General features: G+C 40.7%; 4 protein-coding genes across 4 annotated transcripts; 1 reads left to right on the plus strand and 3 right to left on the minus strand.

Annotated features, from left to right (window-relative positions):
* Positions 1–1,296: 1,296 nt before the first annotated feature.
* LOC125715094 (potassium voltage-gated channel subfamily S member 3-like) lies at positions 1,297–2,799 on the minus strand. Its single transcript, XM_048986335.1, has one exon. The coding sequence runs from the start codon at positions 2,797–2,799 to the stop codon at positions 1,297–1,299; it is 1,503 nt and encodes a 500-aa protein (XP_048842292.1).
* A 1,655-nt stretch (positions 2,800–4,454) lies between these two features.
* On the plus strand, positions 4,455–9,242 carry LOC125714330 (uncharacterized). Its single transcript, XM_048984834.1, has 21 exons — positions 4,455–4,603; positions 4,716–4,774; positions 5,104–5,199; positions 5,270–5,394; positions 5,468–5,611; positions 5,685–5,777; positions 5,866–6,033; positions 6,131–6,227; positions 6,300–6,520; positions 6,611–6,767; positions 6,839–7,047; positions 7,166–7,283; positions 7,362–7,561; positions 7,628–7,742; positions 7,810–7,979; positions 8,063–8,163; positions 8,234–8,364; positions 8,430–8,613; positions 8,685–8,826; positions 8,897–9,017; positions 9,116–9,242. The coding sequence occupies exons 1-21, from the start codon at positions 4,581–4,583 to the stop codon at positions 9,184–9,186; spliced, it is 2,745 nt and encodes a 914-aa protein (XP_048840791.1). The 5' UTR covers positions 4,455–4,580; the 3' UTR covers positions 9,187–9,242.
* An 844-nt stretch (positions 9,243–10,086) lies between these two features.
* On the minus strand, positions 10,087–11,510 carry ttc32 (tetratricopeptide repeat domain 32). The gene is made up of 3 exons (XM_048984843.1): positions 11,305–11,510; positions 11,045–11,211; positions 10,087–10,577 (listed from the first exon to the last, which is right to left on the minus strand). Exons 1-3 carry the CDS (start codon positions 11,418–11,420, stop codon positions 10,432–10,434), a joined length of 429 nt encoding a protein of 142 aa, XP_048840800.1. The 5' UTR covers positions 11,421–11,510; the 3' UTR covers positions 10,087–10,431.
* A 6,300-nt stretch (positions 11,511–17,810) lies between these two features.
* Positions 17,811–22,293, minus strand: matn3a (matrilin 3a). The gene is made up of 5 exons (XM_048986336.1): positions 22,104–22,293; positions 21,383–21,958; positions 20,357–20,476; positions 18,729–18,827; positions 17,811–18,277 (listed from the first exon to the last, which is right to left on the minus strand). Exons 1-5 carry the CDS (start codon positions 22,291–22,293, stop codon positions 18,219–18,221), a joined length of 1,044 nt encoding a protein of 347 aa, XP_048842293.1. The 3' UTR covers positions 17,811–18,218.
* Between the last annotated feature and the right edge of the window lie 2,749 nt (positions 22,294–25,042).

A 25,042-nucleotide genomic window follows, 5' to 3' on the forward strand; every position in this document is an offset into this window, starting at 1 on the left:
ACCAAGATTGGGTTGAAAAAAGATGGCTAATCATTTTAGAATGATTTTAGGAGCAATTTGGGGGCCATCTTTGTGCTTTGCGATCCATTTCAGAGCCATCACCATCACTCAAGAGATAAGAGTAGCCAGCTAGTCCTTCAATCCCCTGCCTCATATAAGGATGGAGAAGATGAAGGAAATTCATCGCCATAGAAAGGCATTACACATGCATGTTTAAGTTCCTCCGCAATAGGGAGCCATGTGCTGCAACAGGGTATGTTCTGAGATTTAAAATCAAGCAGAAACATGTCACAGATCTTTACCCTAACATTGTGGTGAGATTTAATATTTCATTTTTTCCCACATTCTTCTGATGTTGTTGCCTAAGTTACCCAAGATAGATAAGCAGCAGACAGAATAAGCATATTTAAAGTTGTATGTAATTTAGACCCATTCCCTGGCAATCAATGCTTATCTGTCTAAGGTTACAACATCTATATATTTACATTAACTGAAGAGGAACAATCCTGTTTAAATATATTGAGGTAATGCCTGCTTACTCCAAAAGCTAGATGGATAATCACTTAGCCAAAAACAAATATGCTGGAAGAGATTCAGGCCTGGAGAGAAGTGACATTCAGTGATTATAAATGATGGGCACTGACGACTGATAACATTGCCTCCAAAAACAGTATATAAAACAATAACAATATATGTTACACTATGTGATGGACAAATAGTAAACAAATAATTCATAATTATTGGTTATCATACTGTATTTAAGCAATTTTATTCCATGCTTTATTCCAGGAGCATGCTTACTTACGGGTATGGAAAATAATATATTAATATACAATCATATATTTCTTGCATTTTTTGCATAATATGTGTTTTTGGTGTAAAGCATAAATACAATAGCTCTGTTTTATTATAGCATTTTACGTACCTCTGGAATAAATATTTTGGAACAAATCTTAGAAAGTGACCAAAATGCACAGCTCGGTATAAGCATAATTCTACCTGCTCCTGGTTCAGACCACACATTTGCATATTATTGTTGCATTTTCCTCACGGCTCAGTTAGATGCAGTTGTAAATGTTTACAATTTTCTTGACAAATCATGAACCAAAGTGTAGTTTCAGGCTAATTTAAACAGCTTTCTACCAGAGTTATGCACTGTTTGGTGCAGTGTTGTTCTGCTAGCGCTGGAAATATTATTATTGGATTTATTACTGAGAAGTGACACAAGATGGCCTCACTTCTGACCTTAAATGTTGATGGCCCACTACTTTAACTTGAAATCACATTAGAGGATTTTTACTTGATATCCCCATTTTGAAGCATGACTAGTCCAAATGCCACTTCAGTTTCTGGGATACTTAGTGCATCGGTATCATCTACCACAGAACCCTCAATGCCCACTGAGGGGAAAGTTCCAAAGAAAGAGTGCATCTTCTGAGCAAATGGGTCACCAATATCACAGTATTGAAATTTAGGATCTTGGGCAACAGCACTATTTTCACAAGGCTCAACATCCATTACTTTGCTTCTTTGGTAGTATTTAGAGAACTTGTTGAAGATGATGGTGATTGGCAGAGCCACCACAAGCAGCCCACAGATGATGCACAGGGAGGCAACCAGTTTCCCTGCTGGCGTCACTGGACACGCATCACCGTAGCCCACAGTTGTCATGGTGATGGTAGCCCACCACCAGGCTACAGGAATAGTGCCCAGCTGTGACCTGTCCTCCTCCCTCTCCACTGAATATATAAGTACAGAGAAGATGGAAACCCCAACAGAAAGGAAGAGAAGAAGAAGTCCAACCTCATGGTAGCTATGTCTCACGGTGGCCCCCAGGGCACGTAGACCCACAGAGTGACGGGCCAGCTTCAAGATGCGGAAGACCCTCATCAGTCGCAGGACTTGCACCACCTTGCCAACATTCTCCAGGTTCTCGTTCTCTTCCTCATTCCCGTTGCCCACCATTTCAAATGCCAGCGTTGCATAGAATGGTAAAATTGAGGTGAAGTCAATGACATTCAGGGGATTTCCCAGGAACTTTCTCAGGCATGGGGCAACAGCAAGCCTTATGCAAAACTCAGCAGAGAAGCAGATCACGCAGGCGATCTCAAGGACAGCCAGCGTCGGGTCCTCGACTGGCCTATTGTAAGAATCTAGGTGCTGGAACTCGGGCATGCTGTGAACACACATGGCAGCGATTGACGTCAGCACGACACTAAGCGAGGCCACCATGATTACTTTTGCAGAGACCGAATGCCCAGGGTCCTCCAGTCGAAGCCAGATTTCGCGCCGGAGGTTTGCGCACCATGTGCCGTCAAACCTTTCCAGGTCCTTGTCCATGGCAGACAGCTCCTCAAAGGAGGAATCAAAGCTGGGCTGTTGCTCATCGCTTCTTAGGTCCCAGTCCCTGTCCTCTATATACTCCTTGCGTTCCTGGTACTGAATACTGCAACAGGAACCCATGTAGAGTTCCTCAATACCCCAATATTCAATCTCCTGGCTAAAAGAGAACACACAGAACTCCTCCATCATGTGGATCTGGCCCGTATGGTAGAAGTTGAGGACACAGTGGAAGACACGAGGGTTCCTGTCAAAGTAGAACTCCTGGTTTGTGGGACAGTAGTCATCACAGAGCTCCAGGATGGCTTTTTCAGACCGGCAGCCCAGCAGACGACCCAGTCGTGTGTGTGGGAAGCGGAGGAGTGTGTCGTGCTCCATTATATGCCTGAAACCCCCCACGTTCAGATTAATTTCTTTACCCTGCACCCCAAACCTGTGGAGGACCTGTCCATACACCATGGTGGAGCTAATGCTGTAATTTATGTTTTGACCTCTGAAGATGGGGGGGGGGGCAGGTCAAGCCCTGGGTAAGGTCCCATGACCTATAAAATCAAAATCAAAATGACATGCATTACAAAACATGCAATACAACGAACAAAACAAAAACAGTCCCACAATTTTATGTTCACATATATTTCAATTGTCCTATTACCCCTCATTTAACTACACAAATGTTTATAATACTTAGGATAAATGAGCACAGAATGTATCTATGCAAGTACAGAAGGCACCCTTAAGCTTGGAACTTGTGATTGAAGTACAATAACATCCAGACACATTCAGCAACACTTCCTTGTTTGGCCAAAGCCTCTTTTGCTCTCTCTCTCTCTCTCTCTCTCTCTCTCTTTGCTATTCCTTGCACTCTCTGTGAAAAGGGGAAGCTGTGGAAAATACGTACAATTTTTTCTATTGAAATCAAAATGAAAAAGTAACTTTTCCAAGACCTTTAAATATTGGAATATAAGAAGGACATCGATCCACATATAATGAACGGACCTTTATGGCTTACATAGGATTGTCGTAAATATTGTAAGAGTATTTTAAGCAATGTGTCTAGGCACGCTCGGATTACGTATAAACTGCCTATGTCTATCTTAATAAAATTAAGTAAAAAAAAGTCATACCTGTATCGGTCGTGAAACAACGCTGCATTTTCGGCACCTTCTTTTAAGAGCTGAAGCGCGCTCGCAGCGCCGTGCTGCGCAGTTATGCGAAGTAATGCATCGCTCCAGAATACGCTGATAAATATCCTACCGAAGGTGCACAGGCGTCCCGGCTGATGAAAAGCGGGTCGGGTGTGCGTTTAAAAAGCTGACTAGACTGTCACAAACAGAATAGTTGGAAAATGAACTGGATGAATGAATTTCACGCATTACACATTCTATTAGAAATAGCAATATTGGTTAACTTATAACGTTAATGTTGCCTTAATGACCTTATGTAAATGTATGGATCAGATAACGCGTAATTACAAAGAAACTTCAAAATCAAGTGTGACTTATATACTTATATAGACACTTATATAAAGAGAAATTGCATGGACACCAAAATAAAAGACGTCTTTGGTCTAAAATGATTAGGATGTAATAATAAAGAGTGTTATATAATACATATATTATATTTTATTGAAAATACCATAAACAGGTCAAATAAAATAAATAATATAAAATATACGCAGAATTCGAATCTGTTTTTATTAAGCGACAAGTTAATTACATTCTGTTGTGTATTGTATGTATGTTAAAATGTTTTTTTTTCCACTAACACACGACTTTTTAAAATGAGACCGCTAGATTACACCACTAATACATTTCATTTTTCCAAACCACAATTTTTAAGTAGGAAATATATAGTTACAAACCAATGGAAATGGACGGAGAGCATACAATTCACTAATATTACTTTCTGTAGTATTATATCCACGTAAAATTTACGTGTTTCGTTTTCTTGCGTCCTAAACACACAACTGCTTTCTTTACAAGTTAAATTGCACGTACGATCGCTTAGCCTTCACAAAATACCCACATTGCTAATTAACTAACCAGAACCGTCTACCTTAATAAGGGGATCGGAAATTTGATGGATTTACTGATGGGCTGATAATTTAATTATCACACAGGGGCTGCAAATCCTCAAGTTTATAGCAGGAGTCGAGGGGTGGTTGAGCAGTGTTGCCGTTTGTTTGCGGTAGTTTGCTGTTTTGTGAGCTGCAGTACAACGCAGCCTTGCTGGGTTTTAAGATGGCGCGTTGTGTTCGCTTTGGGTAATGATTCGTCCGAGTTATTTGTAAATTAAGCCTATTTTTGTTTTACATGTTCACCCGCGTTAACAAGTTCTTTTTTTAAAAAAAAAAATGTTTTTTGCCCCCTTTACAGAACGTTATGGCTCTTGATGTTGGCTGTGGGGATGGAAGCAAAGAATGGTTATGCTCCAGGTAGGCAGGTGGTGCAACCTATAGCACAGGGTTGTAAACTGGTCCGCTAGCTGGAGTGAGATTTGTCTTTTTAACTAAAAATCTCGCATGTGATGTTGAGCAAGGTGTTTATAACAGTTTTCGTACCTTGTAAATGTTGTCGGATTAACAAACAACCCCAATGTACTAATTCTTAGTTTATAGTGGAATAATATAGTTTTGGCATGAGACTTCTTGTGTGAGCGCAAGAAGGCTGCTGGTATGTGTCACCAGATGCATGACATCTGCCAACCCTTATAGTAAAACTGGACAAGGTGTTAACTATCTAATTTTGCTGATATTACTGCCAGGTAGCGGTATTGTGGCTGAGTGCCATGGCAACATAATGCGGTTGATGCTGGACCGCAATTTCCTGCAGGGGAGAAGCTTGAAAGTGGATGCTGTCTGTAAGTCCCAGGAATCATAACCATTAAATGGTGAAATATGGCCTGATTGCTGAGTGTTTGTTTATTGCAGATGGTACAGATGTGGTACCCATAACCCCCAATCTGGCATCACAGTGTGGATTCAGCAGGAAATCTGATCCCTGGGGAAACGTCAAGCTCTTTGCTTCCTTGCAGAACTGCTTTTCTTATGCTCTGGTAACTTGCTGTCTGACTGCGAATTGCCATCTATGGTGATGAGCATGGTAACTGCTTCTGCATCTCTGTCCAGAATGACGACAACTTCAATACAACTATAAGGCTTCGGCTAATTGGCACCAATGCTTCAGAAGATGCTGTACATGCGATCTCTGCAATGTGCAAGCATAGCCGGTGGGCTTTCCGCGAGATCCTCTGTGACAGGAATTACATGGAGGTGTGTGACTGACTTGTGACTGTTGCCTGAATGGTGTAATCTGTTTCTGAAGTGCCTTTTTGTGGGTTCTTAGGTGTCTGTTGGAAGAAAGCTTCTGGACATTGCTACGAAACTGCCTTTGGGTCAGAAAGCCCCTCCTAAAGGGTCTGGTAGTCAGATCCCAGAGGTACTGATATAACTTCGGTCTCTCTGTGGATCTGGCGGTGGTGAGCCTAAATGGTGTCTGTGGTTTTAAAATCTTTCCCCACCCCCAGCAAGCTGTGTCTGAGTACACAATGTGGAAAGTGCTCTTCTATATGCCTGGAGGGGAGAAGACCCTAACTGTGGAAGAGGCCTTCAGGCAGGGCTATGGCCTGGAGAGTACACCTAACCGTTTAGTGCTTAGAGCGTCCCAAAATGCTTCTGAGGCTTATCTGACAGACGTGAGCAGCCCATTCCTTATGATGTCAGCTGTATTTCATGGGGGGGGGAAGCTTTAATTTTTATTTTTTTTGGGGGGGGGGGGGGGGACAACCTCAGGTGGATGGAGTACCCATGCATGTGCTGAAAACATCAACGTTCTTCAAGCAGAAATGGATGGTGACACTGGTTGATGCTGCAGTAGCCTGTCCTGCAGGTGACTGACTTGAGTAAACTCTCCTAATACCATTTGTTGCTGTTGAGGAGAACTAACACTCCTGTGTTTTAGGTGGCGTTTCATTCACAGAGGATCTGATCACTTGGACGCTTCCTCGAATTATCTCCCCACTGCTCACCTCTGCTGCATTCACACTCTTGGAAGTTCACATGGGCATTGATGGGAAGCAATTAGATGGCATAACCATGGCATCCAGAGGCTATGTGCTAACTTTAACAGATCTGTACATCACTGTTCAGATTCCAGTGGGTGCACAGGATGGCCACTTCAAGGTTTGTCTAAGCCACCTGGCTAGCTTTGTGGTGGATGGCGTACATATCCTGCCATGATGCGAGGTGTTTGACTAAAGCTTGTTACTACAGAGTTATGCTCCAGGTTACCAGTATCACATTGCCTACACTATTGAGCCTATGCTTGAGCTGCTGTGGCATGAGGAAGATCTGCATACTGACACAAGATACAAAGTCCTGTATCCCATTACAACCCCTCTCAGGCCCAGGCCGCCACATATCATTGACAGTGAGTATGCAGTGAGCTGAATATAGCAACTGACTCGCAACACCCCTGTGACATGTGTCTTCTGCCTTTAGACACTATCCCACAGAAAAGGATGTTTGAAGTAGTGTTGGGCACCTTCCTTCCTGATGTTCAGCTAGTGAACATCACATTTGGTTCGCTGCTGCTGTCTGTGGCTGAAGCCAATGCCCAAGGCTTTGCAGTTCAAGAGAACTCCTTTCCCAATGGGTCAAAGATCTTCTCATTACAAGTGCCATTCTCTGATCCTGTGGTCTTGAAACATGTACGTACGTCTGCTGTCCCATACTCTTGCCTAACCTTTTCCAGTCAACACATGGTCAGGCAGGTGACAATACTATAGATGCAATGTGACTAGTTGTACTTGCTGCTTGTTCCTGCAGACCACAGAGCTAGAAGTGAAGATCTTCAAGCTGCCTCTAGTCTTTGGGTTGCTCATCCTCCCTGAGCTTTCCCCGTTCAGCCACCCTGCTGTCCTAGAAGCATCCCTGCAAGACATAAGTAAGAAATGAATGGCTGTAATTGTGACGGAGGCTCCTGTTTTAATCTAGGTGATGACTTGGAATTCTCCCTCTGCAGTTCTGCCTACTGCAACTGGCACTTGTGATCATGAGAACTTCTATGTCCAAGTTAAACTTGGCAGCATGGGACCTAATATGTTGACCATGATAGGAAAAACAACTTTGACGACTGAGATTGCCAGTGGTTATGGATACAAGGCGAATGATACACACTTCAGAATTGCTGTGCCTTTCAGGGCAGTGGATGCCATCTATGAGGTAATGTGTGTTCCTCAAAGGCTTATTCTAATTGGACTGGTCCTAAATGATCTCCTCAACCCTTAGCTGGTTGAGCCATTCTCCTTGAGGAGCAGGCTGGATATGACTTTTTTGGATCCAGTCAACAATAAGAACTACAATGAGTTCTCCATATCCTGTGGCTTTCCTGTGACCATGGCAGGTACGACGCACATTCCCCTTCTGGCAATGGACTAAATTGCTTGAGCTAAACATCAGTCTTGTTGCAGAATGTTTCCCCAATGGCACAATGACTGTGCTGGCCATAAAAGTGGAGTCTGTACCACAACTGAATCCCATGCATCTGACTCTGAGGGATCCCAGCTGTAAACCTGTGTTCTACAATGATAGAGTTGCCTACTTCTCATTTGGCGTTAATACCTGTGGAACAACGAGAAAGGTACGTTTTTAAACCACCCTCTCCCACTCATAATGGTTGCCAGCCTTTGCATTTCTTGGGTAACCCTACTTTACCTGTTTCAGTTCACAAAGAACCTCATGATTTATGAGAACGTGGTGACTCTACCAATGATGCAGTCTCTGTCAAATGCTTCCATAAAGACTAGTCTGCAACCATTGTACAGGTAAGGGTTACTCATTCCTTTTTTTAATCTGTGGAAGAGGTCAGTATGAACTAACAACCAGTTTTTGTAGGCTACAGGCATCTTGTCACTATGTGATCAATACCACCCAGATGATAGCTTTCAACACCAGGGCCCAGCTGAATGTGCCCCTTGGGGCAACTGGCGTAGGAAAGCTGTCTGTCAGAATGAGGCTTTCACAGGGTAAGTGGAGTGGCAAGATTTAAAGTGGTGTCTATACTGCCAACTAATGTGTCCTTCTCTTCTAGATGCATCATATACTGTCTTCTATCAGGATACTGACTACCCAGTTGTGAAGTACTTGCAGCAGCCCCTATACTTTGAGGTGGAACTTATGCAGTCAACTGACCCATTAGTAGAATTGTTCTTGGAGAACTGCTGGGCAACTATGGACAACAGGACCTACCCAAAATGGGATCTAATTGTAGACAGGTATCCATAAACCTGATCAAAGCCAGTATGTGATTGAGAAATGGCTGCCAACTTGTCCTTTCTTTCTCTAGCTGTGAGAATCCCGGGGACAGTTATCCTACACTGTTCCACCCTGTGTCTGCTGATGCCCGGGTGCTGCTCCCCAGCCACTTCAAGCGCTTTCAGATGGCCATGTTCTCATTCACTGCTGATGGCACAGCAGTAAAGGAGAAGGTGACCTATGACCAAGTTGCTGGCTAAGCGTAGAAGCTGCTTGTACTGTTTAACACCTGTTTTCTCCTAGGTCATTGTGCATTGTGATGTTATCCTGTGTGATGCTAGTGGCCCCCAGGATAGCCTTTGCAACAAGCAATGTATGAATAAGCAGCGCATGAACAGACTGGGAACAAGCATGGTGAAAAGGGGTACAGTTCACATTAATCCTAGGACTTTGCTGACCTCAATGAGCATCATTTTGTAGTGCATAACTTTTTTTTTTTTTTTTCTCTCCATCGTGTTGCAGTGCGTAGAAGCATAGCAGGGAAGGGCCCTGTCAAAAGGCATGTGTCATCAGGCCCAGTTATGCTGGGTTAGTAGCAGCTTTGGCTGCAGCAGCTGATGTGGTTTTGAAATAAAGCTTCCTGGATCTATTTTGGTGTGATCATTTGTATGTGACAGCCACATAGCTATACTCCTAATAACCAGAACCGCTTTGTCTTGATATGCACCTGGATGTTATGACTTGTCCACTGAGGAGCAGACGAGTTTGCCCATGACTAGATGGGGGGGGGGGGGGTTGGCAGGCATGTGAGCCTGTCTCCTCCTGTGCAGGAGATACTTAGGGTTTTCATGGCAAACTAGGCTTGTACTACTGTAAATTCACACTAAGTCAAATTACCGGTGGCGCTCCTAGCAGTAGCAGGCTGCTTAATCTGTAGCTGAGGGCTTATCGCTTGTGGAGGTTTTGTGCACTTTGCTCACCCCCGTGTGAGACCTTAAGTAAAGCCAACTGATCAGGCAGCATCACCAGAAACACTGGCTGTGATAATGGGCATTTAGTCTGGTTTGCTTGGACTAAGCTTGCCTTAAGCTGTTTGAGTTGGTGTGCAGATGACTCTCACTGTTTTGCTTTAATAGTTGGTCTGCTTTGGCTATATGCAAGAATCTTTCCCTCAAAATGCTTGAGTGCCTCTAGATTTGAGTCTTCCAGAATTCTCTGGAAGATTTGAGGCTTTAAGCCCAGATATTACTCTATTTTCACCATGAATATGAGTTGGTGAACAATGCCAAGGTAGCACACAGAATGCATCCATTTTCCATGCCACTTGAATAGAGGCTAACAGGGTTGGGGGGGGTTATTCTAGGTGACACAGGGCATAATTAAGTGATCCGAGTGGTATGCTAGCCCATCAAAATACACAATATGGGTTATTTACTGAATTTAATCATCTTTGAACTATAGGACACTTATACAAATACAAGGAAAATGAGGAGTTCCAAAGGGTAGTTTTTATTTTAAGTTTTACAGAACAAAATGGGTCTATTTTGAAAAAGACTTGCTTTGGTTTTAAACATTTGAATGTGAACATCAGTCCACAAACCAAAAAGTGGGAGCCTACAGTGTTGGCCAGTGAGATGCCCTGGGGTACAGACTACATACAAATTAAAAATACAAGAATAGGTCTGTGCTAATTTTAAACCCTCCCAGAATTAAGCTGTACTTCCCACCATAGTGATTGTTTTTTTACATGATGTCCAATGGCATGGACATCTTAAACTATAAGGCACAAGTAGCGATTGTAAAACACTATTTTAAATGCCATTTCCATTGTAACGTGTTTACAAATTCTCCAATTGTCTGTAGTCTCTTTTAATCCTTTCTTCCCGGTCAATTATTGTTTGTTTTAAACTCAGTTTGGCATCTTCAAAATTACAGTTCAGTTCCAGTGCCTTCCTGAAGTCTCTTTCTGCCTCTTCGAAAAAACCTTGAAAAGAAAATACATTTAAATGCAATTTAAGCGACATCACTGTTTTAAAGTGTGTACTTTACTACCTTCATTGTCAGGGGGTGTATTTTGCTATAGTTTATTATAGGTATTTGTTAAAAATTAATTTCTCAACTCAATGGCACCATCTAGTGGTGACGTAGGCAAACAAACTATGGTGGATCAACATTCCATTTGATTTTACACAATTAAATTAACAAACCTGGACAAAACAACTTAATTGGAGCTTTTAATTATGATTTTATAAACGGTTTTTACTACATACTATTGGATATGTACTGTATACCATTGGACTACTGTTCAGTATTGCATTTCTGATAAACACGGGAATTGCTATACGTCTGTTTATCAGGGACATTACTAGTACACGTAAATCCTTAGTTCGATGCAGCAACGGAATGAATTTGGTAAGTAAATTAGCAAAAACTATTATCAAAAAGAGCTACCCAGTCTGTATTGTATGAGTCCTCTGTTGTAGAAGGGCACCTCGAAAAGGCCGTTTGACTCTATCGCGGAGCTGTAGTCTTCCATTGCTTCATAAAAGTCAACCCTCAAGTACTTAATCTGACCGCGGTTGTTTAAAGCGACAGCAAGGTTATTCGCATCATGTTTTCTAAAAATAAATGAAGAAACAAATATTATAAAGTAAGTGTTTTAAAGGGGAAAATCGGCATCGGACGTTTGGCTTACTATGTGTCAGAGTTACCTCGCCTGCCTACACGATGCAATGAATTTCGTATATAAATCTTCTGCTTTATTAAAGTTTTTCTTGTTGAACTCCTCGTGTGCTTCTTCGAGAAGAGACAAACCATAGTTTTCCATTTAAGAACCTTAAAAATCCCAGATCGCTTCGATACCTTCCTCCGTATTGGTGACAAGAGCGGTCATGAGGTATGCGTTCACTTATCTTTGCGGGAACGGAAGCAGATTCGTCAGGTTTGGAGAGCCAATTTAAAAAAACGACGTACACCAATGAAGAAAAGGACTTGTCTCGCATGTCCTGGTAATAAGGTGATGCAGCCGCCTATGAATATACCATTGAATCTCTTACGAAAAAAGATTGCTCTTCAAGTATATTTTCTAAACAATGTGAAGTGTAAGCATGGGCAATTCTGAATATTTACGATTTTATTTCACTTTTCCAAAATTAACGAATCTGCCATCACCACACGTGCAAGAATGTAAGAAATATGTAAACATTGGAGCATGAGCGCATGCCGTTGTCACCAACATGAACCATAACACAGGAAATGATGACGCATAGATATACATTAACAGGGTTGCCAGCTCTATCACATCTGGTGTGATACTCATACTTTCAGTCTCACGCTCACACAAATCTTACAGCAAATATATATAATTCCTCCATAAACCTAAAGTTAGCTACATTAAAAGTGTGCAGATTTGTATTGAAATGAAAATCTCACGCCAGCCAGCTGACCAAAGTTGGCAACCCTGTATTCTCCTGCTTGAGGGTAATATTTGTGTAATGTCCACCCATTCACATTATAAAATTAAATGTGTAATCAATTACATCATGGCATATATTCAATACCACTCTCAATTACACATTTATTGCCCACATCCACTTACTCTACTGAAGGCTGGATGGTATCCCAGGAGCCCAGAGCATGAAGAAGCATGTTTACTGGATGGAATTCTATTCTAGGGCGATTTTAAGTCACTAGTATAAGTCTCTAGTGTTTATCACTGAGCCACTGTACTGCTGTCTTAATTCAGGGTAAAATATTAATCCTAACAACAGATATAAGAGATGCGTTGTTTTTGTTTATGGTCATGGGGTCAGACCACTTGTATCCAGTTAATTTGTGCCGGAGCTCAGTCCAGCAAAAATCTCCAGCCCAATGTCTGCTTAAAATCCACCCAATGTAAGCTGAAACTAGCCCAATATCTGAAATGTCAGTATACCCCATCTCAGAGAAATAACCCTTCTTTTGCATGCTTAATGCTTAATCGTCTTAACATTAAAAGGAGTGAATGACTTGTAATTGACTGACCTTTGCTGTTCTTTTGTCCTCGTCTCTCCTCATTGGCTGTTATGTACATGCAGGCACCAGCATTCAAACAGTTATCTCATAAATACACTGCAATGCAGGTAATAAAAACTTTACCAAGGGTATAACATTTAAAATACACACTTATAGGATTCATATTATCACTCAACTATTTATAGGCTTTCCGGTCTGCCCTTTCCATCTGTTATCTGCTGTGTATCACAAACACACTTTAAATTCTGCATGCCATCTCCTGCCATTGTCTTCCATTATGACTTTATAAACGGTTTTCATTGCTGCAGTCTGTTCTGTTTATGAGAGACATTTGGGAAAATGACCACTCAACAGCAGCAATACTAAACGGCAAAGCAAGAAGAGAAAGTGCAAAGGCCAATTTCCTCAAAACCCCTGTCACCTGCAGCATCTGTATGCGCTGCAATTTCTATCCCGAAGTCTTCAGTTTTGCTTGCTCTCTTATTTTTCCAATTCACGGTATGCAGGATTCTCCACTGTTACTCTATCTTTCTTAGATCTCCTTTGGTAAGATCATCTATCTATGCCTTTGCTGAGCGCCTCTTTCTGATTTCTATGACCAACATCAGCATGTAGTTCCTACTCAGGTATTTCACATCCAGCAGCATTTGGTCATCTATCCCCCCTGAGGTGGGGTAGCTTGGTGTTGCAGTGGTCGGCACTGTTGTCTCACACATATGGGACCAGGGTTTGAGACTCCACCATGACTCCATGTTTGTGAAGTTTGTATGTTCTCTCCATGTCATCATGGGGTTTCCTCTTTGCACTCTGGTTTCCCCCCACAGTCCAAAAACATGCTGTGGATAGTGTTACTTCTCTGTTAAAGAGTTACTTATTTGTTAAATCTCGACTAAAGACCTATTACTTCAGTTTAGCTTACCCACAACTTAAGTCATAACACATCATAAGCATGGCTGCTGATGCTGATGTACCTGACATTTTCATCTTCTATGTTTGTCCATCAATGTGTCTATGCATGTTCTGGGCACCCATATGACTTACAAACCGTAAAATCGAACTCACTCATTGACGGACTTTGGTTTTGACCTTGATCTTGAGCTTTTTTCTTTCTGTCTTTCATTTCGTTCTCTTCCCTTCTCCCTGCTTTTGTATTATTCTGTCTTAATGACGTTGTAATTTATCACAGCACAGCCATGTGAAGTGCCTTGGGGCGACTTTTGTGAAATGCACTACATGAAAATAAATTGCAATTGGATTGAATTAACAAAACGAAGAGGGAGAAAATGGGGTGACCTCTGCTGGCCAAATGGGAACATAACAGCCCTCGACTCACAATCAGTTGTCTTTTGGTGAGAACAGTTAGAAACCAAGCATGCAACAGATCTGTCACAAAATCATGCTGCATTTTTGTTGTTTATACTTGGTTATTCTCATAAATACAATGCCTATACAAGGTTTTTACCCCCTACAAGTGGAATTTCAGTCTTTTTGGCGCTGATCAGCAGAAACGAAATTCTTCAGTGTCAAAGCAAATCTGTAACACAAAATAATTGATTGCGTAAGTTTTCCTGTATTATCAGCTTTACACTAGAGCTGAGGGTGGAATCGACTCTGTTTCACTCTATCCAGCCTGAAACCTGCAGAGTGAGGACATAACAGGTGGCTGATGGCACAGACCAGACTTGACATGGGCCTTAAGGTTCACTGGAAACATTGCACATGTATGTGATGTGTACATGAAATAGCTTCCTTGAAATATTCCACCGATTGCACTACCTTTGTGAACCATCCCCAAGTGTCACAAAGGTTTTTTTTTTTTCTCCACCCCATGTTAGCTGTTCGTCTGGAAAAAGACCTTTTTCCTGAATTCCTGAATGGCCTTTTTCATGAATCCCAAATATCTTAGTGTGCTGTGAGAAATGCCATAGGGGGCCCAGACCGAGACTCAGAAAAGACTCAGTCGGCTTCGGTCATCTTACCTCCCACAACTATAGGGCTGTGCATTTCCATCATTCATGCAGTTAGGAGATACAGGGTTAATGATTGCTATACTGAAACTGGGTCACAGGCTTTGGCATTAGTAATGTTATACACTTAGATTAACTGCATTTGTCTGGCAGGGAATGGTAAGGTGAATTTAGCATTACTTTACGTTGGATAGTAAATCTGCGTTTTGGGCCAGTTATTTTTATTTATGTTGAGAATTTTTAGTTTATTTTAACCAGTCAAACATTTGTCATACACCAGGTAATTGACTCAGCTCATTAGGAATTACATTTTGTTACAAACACTAAAGCAAAAGCAGGCTGGTCCCAGCCAGTGTCACGTTAATGAAGTTTCAAGATTATTGCCATTATTAATACATCATAACCTTCCGTTTAATGTTGTTTCTGACTGATTCACTGTCTGTCCACCTCCCTATGACTTTGGCTTGTCTGCTAAAGGTTTACATTAGCTTCAGGTTAATTAGAGCGTTTCACACAGTGACAGTGCTTTTGCACGGGCTGGATGACATATATCTCAGAAACAACATCAATCTTTATCTTGGTCTTGTAATTTCACAGGCTTCATCCAGACAGTCATGGCCTTGTGAGCTTAGTTATAGAAGTACCTTTATAGTGGAAAGATATTCCTTCTGTCTCTGTGCTATAAGTCCATGAATGGTCCCACTGTTGCCTGACTGAGACAGTAAACCTATTCATAGAATTATACAGCAAATAGTGCCTCTATGCGTTTACCTTCTTGCATGGACCTGCATCGTGAAATGTGTCCTCACAGGAGGAAGAGGATGAGGCTGTTTCTGTGTTTGTACTGTAGCAAAATGGGGGATCCACAATGCAGAGACATTGCAGTATCCGGGTTGCCAACTCTCACGTTTTTGGCGTGACACTCAAGCTTTCAGACTCTCACGTTCACGCAAGAAATCTTATGGCAAATCTATATTATTCCATTATAAACCTAAACTTAGCAATATGAAAAGTGCTGGGGTAGTTTGCAACTATTTACAAGGTAATAAACTCATACTTACACATAAATGTGTGTGCAGACAAAATCTCACACCAGCCAGCTAATCAAAATTGGCAACCCTGCAGCATGACCTAAAAAGGTAGTTTTTTCTCATGTTAGTAAGTCAGATACTTATATGTAAATCTGCTCTCTCCCATCGAAAGATTTCTTTTAAATGTTGTCAGTAACATTAGCTGCAGTGTCTTTAAAGCCTCCAGCTCTCACACATGGCTTACTTAGCAAGCTAACTACCAGGCTAGGCTAGTAAAAAAAACATCACTAAACTTGAGGATTACACAAACCATACAACTCCAAACTCAATGATAACAACTTTGTTTACAATATTTACAAATGCCAATGGCAATAGATGGCAAGTAAAACAATTAACAGTTACTCTGTGTTTCAGTGAAATGCTTCTGTGGTCCTGCTTGGGACAGAATGAAGGAAAGCTGAGAGCCAACACTGCCGACACCATGTGAAAGTCATTGGTAGTTAGTCCCATCTCCTGTAGAGAAGCCTGGCTTCCAGGTGGGCCTAAAATATCTGACTGCAAGTCTATCTCTCCAATGATCATTTCCTATGCAAAGACTATGAATGAAGCTGTTTTAGGCCCAGTGAAGCACAGCAGGCAGGGGGTTCAGAAAACACGTCATCGGAACATATTAACCAATTATCTTTTGTCGATTCTCCCTTTAAACAAACCATATGTGAATCTTCCATAGACTGCTAAAGATGCACAGCGTCAGTGGGCGTCCATGGTCTGTATTTATCCTGGCTTCAAAGGGAAAATTAATATTAATGTATATGCTGTCGAAAACTCCCTGGAAATGATCAGTGCTATAGTTTAATTAGTAACATAGATTAAACTTTAAATTGTGAATAAAATGAATTTGCATTCATACAGTGATTAAATCACTTCTTTTGGAAATTATGTGGGGGAAGCCAAGCTTTCTGCATCGTCTTAGAGCAAGGGCTTGTGGGTCGTAGAGTTGACAGAGTGATTTCACTGTTGGGTCCCTGACCAAGGCTTTTAAACCCCAGTTTCTCCAAGAACTGCCAGAAAAAAATAAAACCAGTATGTTGCATTGGCTAAAAGTGTCTGCTAAGTAAACTAAAATGAATATTCCAGGTACTATCAAGTGATTACAATCATTTAGCAAAGGCTATTGTCCGAAGAAACAAGTGAAGAAGAGGGAGCTAGACTGGACAGGACCTCGCTCAAGGGCCCACTAGTGATATTACTGTTGATGGACACAGGATTTGAACCCACAGCTTTCTGGATATAGGAACCGAACCATAAATCCTTGCACTTCCTACAGTACCATCCTAGGACAGACCACAGTTATTTGGGTCCGCCATACTGCATTCTCATACACATACATTGAGCTATGTTGCTATCTTTTCTTTTTCTTTTCTTATTAGTCCTGTACCTTGTTTATTATGTATTTGTTATATTATTTTTTTCTGTTTTATTCTTTTATTGCTATTGCTCTTTAATTATAGTGGAGGTGATCACTTTCATTTCTCTGCTGGTTATAGTCTGACTGTATACCTTACATGTGACAAATAAAAATCATTGAGTCCGGTATAACATTAAGCTCTTTTCTATTTTGTCAACCTATTTTGTCCAAATCCTGAATGTCTACCCCACACCTCACAGTACTCATGGCATATTGCCCTTTGGTGTTCCTGCGTGCTTCCCTTTATCCCAAATTCCTTGCGTCAAACACATCCGCAGTCCCAAATCTGGAAAAATCAAAACGCATTCTGTGCAACCCTGTGGTTCTGTTCCTGTTTCAGAGAAAGTCGTAATTTCAGATTTCGCTCCTGTATGAAATTTTTGAAAACATTAGAACTGTCACGTGTTGCTCATTTATAACTTTGAGGATTCCAAAAATGGTCTCATTCCAATAAGTTCCTGGTTTATAGACCATCACAGCTAATGGGTAGCAGCCAGCACTCTGCACACATTTATTAATGTTCATGAATGAGCACAAATTCACTGTTTCCAAGAAAGAACATCTGTAAAGTATAGAAAGACATAATTTTGTGCATTTTTCCAAGTAATTTATTTTAAAGCAAACATACATGGTACATTCCAGAAATGAATGAAGTTCATTCCAGTATTTTTGCTGTAAATAGGCATTACTGAGTTATACACCACAGCATGGGCAAAAGTTTATCCTCAATGCTCTGTTTTCTCACATTATATTGACACATATCTACATATATAAATATACTATATATATTTCTACTTAATACATCGTGCATTGAATTCCGCTGATCACCTTTCATCTGCTGCTATCTGTGGTTTCTAAATGCAAATTGATATTCTCTCCTTGAAGAGTTTAGTACAGACATCTTGGTCCGTCTGTCAAAGGAATTTACAGTTGCTACCATTTGCAGCCTAACAGATACAGTAGGAACTGGATCAAATGGACTGGGTGTCCATTTTGAGTGTAGGATGCCTTCTGAGCTTCCTCTCTCTGCTGTAATAAGCTCCAAACTGCAAGTCACACTGATTGGTGGAAGGATGCATCAGGTGGTTCCCAGAGGACCTTTGTTTTCGTTGTCCATGGGCGGAGGAGGCTGTGCTTGCCTTTCCCTACATGCGGCCCCCTGCAGTACGCTCCAAGCGTTGCACCCGGTGTGTTAAGTCATCCAGTAAAACAGACAGTTAAAGAAATTTCATACGCCAAGTCATTATTGCTAAGTAGCTAAAGGACAGATATATAATGTACTTTCTGCATATTTTTTGTCCAACATCCATGTAATATACAGTATTACACTAGTGATCGAAATGACAGAAACACGTAGCATTTTTGGTATTACACTTAAAAAATTAGTACGTGAATATAGATGTTAATATTAATAAACAATCAAAGAATGTTTACAAATATCATGCACTTGACGATCAAATAAGTAACTGGAGTAACTGGAATATAGTTCTGCAGTCTCTAAAAACTGGAAGTGTTTCCACAATTTTGGCCACTAGTGTATTTTTACCATGGAATTTCTAAATGGAATCTTACTTGGTAAACTGGTAAGCCGAGTTCGTCATTGTGGATATATTTTAAAAGGTGAAGGACACAGAAAGGAAATACCGGAAGGATATGTCTTGCCGTGAGTGTCAGGAAGGATTCCTGCGTCTGCTTCTGGAACGCCAGCCGGGCCTCGCACTTACACGGATCCATAGTCACCACAGCTTTCACCTCTACCAGTCAGAGCGGCAAAACAGGGTCCATTAGCATCGGGATCTCAGTCTCACAGCATCACAGCTATCTACTGCAGCCCATGCACACTGATCTTGCTGTGACGACTGCAGTGAACGGACCGGTCACATCACTACTCTCCACATCATATTTGTCCAAAACATGATTGAAGATACATGGTAAAAGAATCATGGTTATTTCATGATGGTGGTTGGTTGGCATAACATGACCATCTGTTTAGAGTAGGGATGCCCCATAAGGCCATGGAATGCTTTAAGTTTTGAGGAGGGGTAAGTTAATTTCCAAAAAAAGCTGGCTTCAAGCCAAGCCCCTTGTTTATGACCCTATTCAAATAGCATCTGCGAACAATGAAAATAATGGAGACAGTTAAACTTATTAAACTTAAATGCCCCCCCCCCAGTCTGCGAAAGAACCACTTGTTTAGAGTGTCTAGTTGTGAGGTACTTTGGGTTGGGGACCATTAACTCAGAAAACTGACTTTTGGGGTGTGTTGGTGTCCATTCTTCACGTCAAGAATGTTATTCTAACAAACAAATGACATTTTGAGTTGTGCTACTGCCTACAATTATGGTTGAGAATTTCAATATTGGGAAATACCAAAACCACAGCCCTACACTGCTGGCAGTGTGTTTCCTAGCAACATCTGATTTAAAATATGGCTGTTCGTTGCTTAAAGACCATTCAAAACTGAATGGAAACCTGTATAAGAACAGATGCAATGGAGATTTAAGACACAGTACCTGAAATTCTCCTTCATTTAAAGATTCATTGAATGTTAAGTGAGCCTAAGAGCTAGTCCGGAGACGAATGGAGCCAGTGATCAATGATTCCTTTTAAATTTCTAAAATGTCAGGAAATTACAGATTGCTGAGGTCATTGTGCTGTAACTGATTATTCATTCTCAGCAGCTGCAAATATTATACCAGACTGGGTTTAGTGACCAGATGCAGGAGAATCAAAATGAAGATGCATAAACAGCGTCAGTGATGCAACTTAAGTAAATTTTGGTAACACTTTACGTAAGGCAATGTTTTTAGTAATATATAAACACTCATAATGCATTATAATGCATCCTTAATGCTTATACCAACCATTATACTGCATTATAAAGGTATCTATAGTGCATTATAGAGACCTTCATATAGCATTCATAATGCATAATACACATGGCTATAATGTGTTATGCCTTTTTATAAATATTTGTAGCCATGTTTGTACAGTAATGCTTTATGAATGCATTATAATGCATTATGAGTGTTTATAAATTACAAAAAACATGGCCTTAAGTAAAGTTTTCTCAGAATGTTTTCTACTAGCCAACTGGAATAGTTCAGTAAAAATTTGGTCCAACATGCAGATTCTTGACTAGCCAGCTCAGTTTTTTTTGTAGTCGCCCCACGTCTAAATGTCTCGCCTCTGGGGAGTGACTGACCTTTATTTCCAGCCCTGGCTGTACTATCCAGTCAGCTGTAGCTCAGGGTTAGTGTTTAGAATAAAGAAATGTTCTTACTCTGACACGTTTTCTTGTCTTCGTTCAAGACAAAGCCCTCGCGACACTTGCAGTAATAGGAGGCGTTGCTGTTGACGCATATGTGCTGGCAGCCGTGGCCAAGAGCACAGGGGTCCAGACCTGGAACGAATGAGGTCAGACAATCGCCTCTGGCCTGCTGGCTAGAAGTGGAACTATTCAGCACTCGGCATCAATGCGTGCTTTTATATAACTACAAAAGGTCCATTTCCCATGGACACCCAGGGCTAATCTCTGATAATAGATAAATTTTTTATAATGCATCTGGTGAAAGATGTACTGGTTAAAAAAATGCACAATGAAACTGCAGTTTGTGGTGCTGATGGTAAATTTTGTGTTTTAATGTGGATTATAATATGAAATATTATTTTTATCTGTAACCTGGATGTTTAGTGTTTTTCTTCAGTTGTATGTATGCCTATTAATAGTAGTAGTAATGTAACGTAAAGTAGTAAAGTAAGATAGTAAAGCACTGACACTGTGTTTGCTATTGGACATAACTGGCAAAACCAAGCAGAATCAGCTTAGTTCAGTCTTAGACCTAGAAAGTTCCTGGAATTTATGGGTAAAGTTTAGTGTGAAATGCATTTCAGTTTAAATAGTGTATATGTGTGTGTGTGTGTGTGTGTGTATATATATATATATATATATATATATATATATATATATATATATATATATATATATACATATACATATATATATATCAACAATCAATTTCTTACTGCATTCTAAATAATTATTTCTAAACTAAAACATATTTTTAAAACCAACAACTTTCTCAAATAAAGCTAAATTATCTAAAATTACACGTCTCCAAGAAAACCAAGAAAATATAATATAATATAATATAATATAATATAATATAATATATGCATTATCAAATTTGTTTCATTTTGTATATATTATAAACTTCATTTAAGACGATAAATAAATCATGCTCTAAACCTACTTTGTCCAGCTGTCCAACAGTGAGGGTATTAGTGACAAACTCGGCCTCGCTCTTACCACACAGAGTCTCGCGAAATTTGGAGGTGAGCTGCTCTATGACTCCGTAGGTCTCCACATAAAAGACATGCGCATTCAAAGGATTACTGGCCATCAGCTGGAGCGACTGGATGTCGGCTCGGTCCACCCCAACAGCGTAGATCTCTATGCCAGAGGCTCGGGCTGTGGCTGACACCTCCTCCACCTGGTCCTGGGGTCGGCCGTCCGTCACGATGATGGCTACCTTACCGATGTTCTGGGAAGGTGGCCGAGCACCTGACTGCTCAGTGAAGGCCTTCTCCAGGGCTGTCCTGATGGCAAGGCCAGTCATCGTGCCCGTGGCCAGCGGCTGGATGCGCATCAGAGCCTGCTTCATGTCTACCTTGTTGAGGTGCGTCTTGAGTAGGAACTCGATCTTGACCGTGCTGGCGTAGTTAACCACTGCCACCCTGGTAGCAGTGGGGCCAACGTCCAATGTGTCTACCATGTCGACTAGGAATATCTTCACCTTTTCAAACTCGCCAGGACGTACGCTTCGGGAGCTGTCGATGATGAAGACCAGGTCTAGGGGGCGGCTTTTGCACTGAGCTCCTTTCCCTAGTGGTCAAAAATAGGAAGTGCAGCTTCAGGTAATCTAAGTCACAGACATATCCAATCACATGATCTTCCCTATCATATCTAATTCTTCTTCCCACATAAGAGTGTAGCAGATTCTTAGAAAATACCTCAAAATGGAGCCTACCTCTGGTATCCAGCGTCCTTGGTGTTGACATGGCCCTGTCTGGCGCCCGTGACCGTGCGCTAAGTCTGTTTGTAGTGTAACTTTCAGGTGAGTCGCTCTGTAGTGTAAAATCCTTTGCCTTGTAGGTCCCGTGCACCTCCCAAGTCAGGACCGAGAAGCAGCAGACCAGACCGCCGAATAGAGATTTCATTGTTTCGAAGCTCTTCCCCGCATCAGTTTCAAGTTCCTGTGCTGAACTCACAAGTATCTGAAATATATATGTTCTAGAGAGTAAATTTAAACATTCCTAACCAAAACACGTGCAAAAGCTTAGCCAACCCAAATGTGGAGGTGGAGACTTACCAAATATTCTTAAAACATATTTTTCTTAATATAAAGATAGAAATATATTCTATCAATAAAAGCATTTTATAGACCTAGCAATAAAAATAAATTAATATATTTATAATTATACTACATTATACTGAGGTTCTTGTCACACAGTGTTTCCTGCTGCATTCATTTTAATTTGTATTAGCGGTAGAAACTTTTGTCATAATTTACTGTAATCAATTAACAGAAAGTAATCAAGCTTAAGTAAAAATACTATGCTCACTGTAACATATATAGTACAGAATAATGATGACTAAATTGTTGGTAATATTCTTTTTTTTAACGTTTTGCTGTACGTTTTTGTCTCTGACTGCTGCATTTTTAACAAAGGACATATTATAGACCAGGAGATCGTAACCTTTCTTAAACCAGGGACCATCGAATGAAAACAGACCAGAGCTATGGGACGGTCCCAGTACAGGACAGGAAATAAACAAACCTTGGATTCCTGGATTTTTATTTGTGACATGCAAGGTATACAGTCAGACTATAACCTGTAAGGGTGGATGTAAGGGGTAGCCAAGGATGCCCCCCAATTAAATATGTGGCCACCCCTCACCAAAAAATAAAAACAAAATATTGAGTAATTAATTCTGCAAACCAGGGCTGCCCAATCCATTGATCATGGAATGCATCCAATCATAATGTGATTAATGGATAAAGCTCGCAAAATCATTGGGTCTATCCTGACCCGGCCTCTGAATGGAAGGCGGTCAGCCTTTGTTGAAGTCATTTATTGAAACTTTGTTGGGCAGGAATTAAAATGTTTCTGTAGTTGTTGTTGATGATGATGGAAAAAAACAGCACTGGAGTGGATGAAAGGGATGCGCTGAGTATGACAGAGAAATCCGGGAGATCCAGTCTTAAAGCACAACGTTAGTTTAGTGGTATAGCAAGACTTTCCTGAAATAGATTTAAGCCCTTCAAAAAGAAAAGGGTATGATTTTAGAAATGTTGAATGATGCTATTGGTGCAATGTACAATGCAATCATAATGTGTGTCATCCAGTCATCCATCATTTTTGCCATTTTTCCAGTAGAGGGTGATACGGAGCCTGGAGTCTATCCCAGGCAGCACAAGGGAACACACTGAAGGGAGCGGCAGTCCTTCGTAGGGTACACACTCACACAGACACTTTCACAAACTAAGGACAATTTACAGATCCTGATTCACCTGCGTCTTTGGACTGGACAGAACACATAAGCTCCACACTTAGAGCCAGGAGCTAATTATACATGCATTGGGGATGTTTATTTTTTTGTGTATTTTTAGCCATTAATAACCAGCTCTGAAGTGTTTGTAAGGGTAAATTAAAATAATTTACAGAAAATTTAACATGTGCTTTAACATTCCCAAAACAGGTCCTTAAAAATCTCATTACCCCAACAGTCAGGAAACATCAAGACTATTAAGAAAGCCGATACATACATATTCGCGTTTTTAAAAATTGCTTATTACCAGTCATGCTCAGTTACTTGAAACTCTGAAATAATGTATATTTTTAAGTTCACATTTTTGTTTGATTTTGACTGATTTCTGTCATTAGCTCAACAGCTTCTGGAATCTACAGCCTAATGTTTTTCATATTTCACTGAAACTTGATATATTTTTAAGTAATGTGGCAAACCTGAAGGACCACAACATATAGATTCTACACATGAATTTAAAAAGCAAACTACATTTTTTTGATTAATTAAATTATCATTAAATGGACACTTTTGCGGTAATGATACAAAGGTTTCGATAATGATGTTGATGGTTTCATGAGAATCACCCATAATAGCATCTATTTCAGGGTCATGCGAAGGACTCAATATGAACCAGCAGAGGGCGCAAGAGGCTATAAGGAGTACAAAATTAGCAAAATTAAAAATACTTCTTGAATATTACTTGCTTCTCTTAATAGGTCTAAACACAACACTTATTTTACAGACATATGGCGAGGTGTAGGTTCTGATATCTCCTATATGCACTTTTAATGTATTTTAATGGATGTGTGCCACTCGCTACCACAGACAGCTAAAGGATGACAGGATGAAAAGATGTTTACTTGCTGGCCATAGATGAATGGTTGAAATAGATGTATGTTTTTAAAAATGTAAGTTTATTTAACTGCAAGAATAAAAATGGAAATAAGTATTTTAAACTCTAATTGTAGTATAATCTAAGCTTAGGCGTCCATTTAAAAAAGGGAAAACAACACAAGGCAGCTGGAGGCAACCTAGATATCACATTTTCTCGCATATAGGAACATATGGAAAGTACCACATGTCATGTTTTCACTGGAAGGGCCTCCATTGGAAATGTTCTCTCCATTGCAAGGATGGGCAACCCAAGTATGTTTCCCCTCTAGAAATGCACCCATAGGGCACCTCAAGTTTACCCAGTTGTAAGGGCATCTCATATGGAACTGCATTACATGTTCACATCACACAGAGGCACCAATTTGGACACTTAATCATGATTTCTCACCACTTAGGAGTGTCCTTTACAGCACTGCATCCCATTTAATCCACTGGAGGGGCACTGATTTGAACACTTCATCATGATTTCTCACCACTTAGGAG

The sequence above is a fragment of the Brienomyrus brachyistius genome, chromosome 19 (genome assembly GCF_023856365.1).
Source record: "Brienomyrus brachyistius isolate T26 chromosome 19, BBRACH_0.4, whole genome shotgun sequence".
Taxonomy (NCBI): domain Eukaryota; kingdom Metazoa; phylum Chordata; class Actinopteri; order Osteoglossiformes; family Mormyridae; genus Brienomyrus; species Brienomyrus brachyistius.